Below are 5,148 nucleotides of genomic sequence, written 5' to 3'. Positions count from 1 at the left end.
CTGCAGAAACCAAGGTCATATCATCGTTGTGCTTTAGACGTCATTAAGATATCGCCATGGTTGTGCTTGAATGCAATAAAGTCGACAGTACCAGAATTGCAACATAAGTCATCAGACACACATCAGAAAGCTGTTACAACCCCAAGAAATTGTTATGCAAAACAATAGACTGAGTGATGTAAGAAAAGATACTCAGCAGGGACTCCTGGAGAAACAAAGCTCTGATTTCTGTAAGATGCTGTTGATGATCGTTACAGATCATTAGCTGAAACCGTCAGATGGCGAGAATAAAGGCAGGAAAGGATTTTCCCTTGCTTGCTTCCCAGAGCTGGCTTTTCCAGAGAGTGGCCAAAGGGCCGCAAGGGCGGAGGGAGTGCAGAAGCACAGTGACAGCAGCGTTGAAATACTCTCGGAGCTGAGTAAGCTTGCCGAACTCCACTGTCCACACATGCACCCAGCACTTGGGCTGATCCTCGGCTATGGCCTCAGCTATGCCGGCCTGCCCCTCCACAAAGACCTTGTTGCCCACTGCACCTATATGGCTAGGCATGAAGATGAAGTTGTCATGCCGTTTCACGCCGGCAAGTGATTGCATCAGATGCTGCTCCGTCGGGGGTCCATGGAACCACCATTCTAAATCTGAAGCTACCAACTTCTTCACCCCTATCGCGTCTCCCACTGCTAGCGCCTCGTAAAAGGCAAGCACCAAGAGTTTGTTGCTCAGCTCCAATGCTTCGGGATAGGGCTTCATGCTCGCCAGCTCGGATCTCCTCCGGCAGCAAAAAAACTACTGGGATAGAGATTTCCCTGCACTGGCATTATACGCCCAGGTACAATGGTAAGCTGAGATTATCAAGCCACTGGCCAGTTTGGGATGATAGTGCATGCAATCTTTCATTGTCGCTTCTCACCCACTCAAGTTCTTGCAGCACTCGTTGATGCTCTATTTTTGCATCTCGTATAGTGGCAATCATAAATGTGACATCTCACTCGACACGTGCTCCTTGTCTAGCTCCCTCTACGATATTCATATAGAGATCATCACTTGTGACAGAGGCTACACATTCAATAAAGTCACATACAAACTTATCAATTGATATTGGGTTGGAATTCTTCAAAAAAACCCAAAAGTAAATAATTGACATGTTTAAATATTATATTCACCTGAGACTAGACTGCCGACACTTTGTGGAGGTTCGACTACCATGGGCCTGGTGCTTGGCGTACGTGGATCCTCACATGCTCAAGTGATTGAGGCGAAGTCCACTTCACGCCCAAGCACAAACTTTGCATATAGCATCTTTCCAAAGTATTTGGGAATTTCAGAGCAAAATTTCCTAGCAAAAATCATCTCCCATATGCATTGTGCATTCTCTTTCATGGCTTTATTATAACACCGCGTAAGGGACCATCACTTGTGTTTAGGAGCATTTTTGCTACAATCCCATATAGTCTCTAAATCGTCATCTAAGACAAAGAGATTTATAGCCAAGAACTTCATGCCATTAAGGTTGTTGAAAATACTGGATTGGGCAATTGCCTTTGTTCGCTCTTTTAGTAACAGATGTGTAGTAGCATTAGCCACATTCATCATGAACTGGGTCGCTTGACTACCATGTGTGCATTCATCTTGGGCTTGGTACTCGGCCTGTGTGGATGGTTGAGAGGGTGTTCTTGATGATGATGCCATTGTTTTGGTGAAATGCTAAACCCTAAACATAATAGCAGATATATGAGTTCAAGACATGACACATACATATATTCAAACACATTTGCTTCTCATCCTATTGTAGAAGATTGTTTTCTTGAAATTTCAAAACATAAATCCTAAACAACCAATGAAAAACATAAATCCATTTCAAAAATGTGCAAATTTTATTTGAGGAATATTTAAAAACTATAGGACTTGCAAATGAAAATTTTATAGATTAGTTTTCATATCGTCCATTGGATGCATTGCATCATTTTCATCAACACGGTGTGCGTGAAGTTTAGTTAGTAGCGATTCCATTGTCATCCATTCCCGAGGCTCATTCTGGCACAAGTGGAGTTTACAATCCCACAATAGCTTGATTACATGCCGTGAGTATAGTTCATCACTTGATAGTGCGAACCTACACCCCACAAGGAAGTTGGCTATTTTGCCAAGTAACCAACCGACAGCATAGCAATCTGACATGTTTGACCATGCGCCATTTGATTGACGAAAAACATAATTTCTTGCATGAATCTTTTGTGCAAACCAAGGAAATCTTGACTTTGGAGCATGCACCTAAACCTGCTCGGGCTTGCTCTCAGTTCTGTGGAGACACCTTCCCCAATCAATAATGCTCACCCGCACAGATTTCCCATCTGGTGTGAAATCTAAAACACAGTTTTTGGCATTCAAATCAGTGTGTCTGAACCCCCTCTCGTACATTGCTTTCATTGCACTAGTAATAGCTACGCAAATGACAAGAGCATTCTTACAGAATAGGCGTGCTTGCATCTGCATCCATGTATCATGCCACACATTGCGAGGTTGCTCGCGGGGGTTGCCTCACCTTGCCCAATTCGGATAATCATGATACATGGAAGGTAGGCTCATGAGCATGTCATGAATACTGTTAGATATGCTCAATGCCCCACCCTCTTGGTAACCACCAGTGGTCCTAGGTGCTCAAGTTGTAAGGCCCCCATATGAGGAGAAGCCATGTGTGAGCTCGGGACACGTGATGGATCCTAACTTGCATGTCAAATGAGGTCTATCAATGAGAGCGTTGATGGTAGAAAGGTGATCTATGTGAGTCTAGCCTATGGGCTAAGCAAGGTAGGTAAGCTGGTAGCACAACGAGGCACATTGTCTTGATTGTAAGGGAGCCCCTTGCTCTCGCTGGGGTTTGGGGAATATTCCTTGAATATTCCATGGACAACTAGTCAGTTCCACCGGCTAGGTTGACTGGTCGGCTCCACCGACTAGGTTGACTGGTGGGCTTCATCGACTAGGTTGATCCAACTACCACCCTTATAGCTATAAAGAGGCGACCTTCCTAGTCCATTGCATCAGATTAGAGCTTTTAGCAGAGATTTTCCAGCTATTAGCTCTTCACCTAGTATCTATCTAGATCGCCATCGAAGCTCCAGTGTGTGACCGCACAGGTGGACAAAAAATTTTATTCATCTCCAATTTGTTGTGTACTCTCTATTCTTTGTTTAGTTTTTGTTCCATTGATGAGAGATGAAAATTTAGAGAGGGAGGACACAAAAGAAAGTACGATCTGAGATAGAAAATCTTACCAATGAGGAGGAGAAATGAGTAGGCAATGATCAAGGAGAGATAAAGGAGAGATGTTTTGATGGAAGAATTTGGGAGCTACGATCAATGAGGCATATTAGAGGAGATTGGTGTGTGATTTAGTCGAAACTTAAACAAACAAAACTATAAACCTTGGTGTTTGAAAAGAGAAACATGTGGAAACTTGAATTTCAAATTTCTCACCTTTTTTTAAACTATGAATCCTTGTGTTTGAAAAGATAAACGTGTGGAAACTTGAAATTTGTGATAAAAGACAACCTTGTGTTTGAAAAGACAAACGTGTGGAAACTTGAAAAGTGTGAAAAGACAAATGTGTGGGAAAAGGAAAACTTGTGGAAACTTGAATTTTAAATTTGCCATTTTTTTAAAATTGAAAATGAGTTTCACTTCCATTTTCAATTTATTAGTTTAATTTCTCAATTAAATTTTCTGAAATATAGTTTACAAAAATGCATTTTGTTTTGGAATATAGAAAGTATAATTTTAATTTTATTACAATTTTTAAAATTTTAAAAGTAGTTTAACTTACATTCGTTATTATTACTTTAATTTATTTCTTTTTAAAGAGAATTAATATATTCTTCTAGGTAAATATTAAATTTTTGTGACGTCAAAATTTTAAGTCTTATTTTCTTAATTTTACGTTATTTTTTCATAAACTTTAAGTTAAATTGAATTTATTTATATTTCAAAATTTGTGATTTCAAACTAATAAGAATTTACTTTGTCAAAGTTTAAACTTCTTATGATTGTGAATTTTAAATTCTTATTAGTTTTAAGTTAAATTAATTTGAATTAAAAAAGAGTTTAAGGGTTTGGGTTTAAGGTTTGGGGATGAGGGTTTAGGGTTTCAAAGTCAGGGCTTAGGGTTTGGGGTTAGGGGTTAGGGGTTTACGATTTAGGGTTAGGGTTTGGGGTTAGTGTTTAGGGCATTAGTATTTGGGGGTTAGGGTTTAGGGTTTAGGGTTTAGGTTTTGGGATTTAGGGTTTAGGGATTAGGGTTTAGGATTTGGGGGTTAGGGTTTAGGGTTTGGGGGTTTGGGTTTAGGGGTTTGGGTTTAGGGTTTAGGGTTTTGAGGCTAGGGTTTAGGGTTTAGGGTTTTGAGGTTTGGGTTTAGGGTTTTGGGGTTAGGTTTTAGGGTTTTAAGGTTTGGGGGTTAGGGTTTAGGGTTTGGGGGTTTAGGGTTTGGGGATTTGGGTTTAGGGTTTAGGGTTTGGATTTAGGGTTCAGGGTTTGGGGGTTTGGGTTTAGGGTTCAAGATTTGGTGTTAGGTTTTAAGATTTGAGGGTTTGGGTTTCACGTTTAGGGTTTAGGATTTGGCGTCAAATTAAATTTGTAGTTTTTATTATTTAAATTTAAATTTATTAAGATTTTAACTTCTTATTAATGTGAATGTTCAATTCTTATGAGTTGTAAGTAAATTAGCTTTTGAAAATATAAATTTTATCTTTTTTAAACTCGCAACCTGAGTATATTAAAAAGAATAATGAAAAATATATTATTTCTTGCTTTTAATTCACAACCTAAGCATATTTAAAAGAACAATGGAAAATAAATTATTTCTTGCTTTTCTTCACTTCAACAGTTGGTGTAGTCTAGATTAGCATAGATAAGTTTGTCCTTAGAGGAGAGAACTCCAAAAAAACCAATCAAAGCCATGCTCAAAATTTCCCGGCTAGTTCCTAATCGGAGTCAGTCCATTCGTTCACATTCGGTTTCACACTCACAACAACCCTACCATTTAAGCAACGATCAAGGTTTTTAAACTTTCAAGATGATTGAAAGTTGTATCAGTGGACATGACAGATTACAGTTGAATCAGTTAAGGGACTAGAGAGAGTAGATTATACTT

At 39.3% G+C, this 5,148-nt stretch overlaps 1 protein-coding gene across 1 annotated transcript; it reads right to left on the bottom strand.

Moving 5' to 3' along the window:
- Positions 1 to 274: 274 nt before the first annotated feature.
- LOC147900237 (wound-induced protein 1-like) lies at positions 275 to 751 on the bottom strand. The gene has a single exon (XM_087376605.1). The coding sequence runs from the start codon at positions 749 to 751 to the stop codon at positions 275 to 277; it is 477 nt and encodes a 158-aa protein (XP_087232731.1).
- Positions 752 to 5,148: the final 4,397 nt, after the last annotated feature.

This window comes from Dipteris shenzhenensis, chromosome 7, assembly GCF_047967505.1.
Source record: "Dipteris shenzhenensis isolate YYH24624 ecotype China chromosome 7, Dip_SZ_1.0, whole genome shotgun sequence".
Lineage (NCBI taxonomy): Eukaryota > Viridiplantae > Streptophyta > Polypodiopsida > Gleicheniales > Dipteridaceae > Dipteris > Dipteris shenzhenensis.
This window is presented reverse-complemented; position numbering and strand designations above follow the sequence as displayed.

What these genes read in the sequence shown, in the direction of transcription:
- LOC147900237 (XM_087376605.1), bottom strand. Translation starts at nt 751, where the DNA reads ATGAAGCCCTATCCCGAAGCATTGGAGCTGAGCAACAAACTCTTGGTG.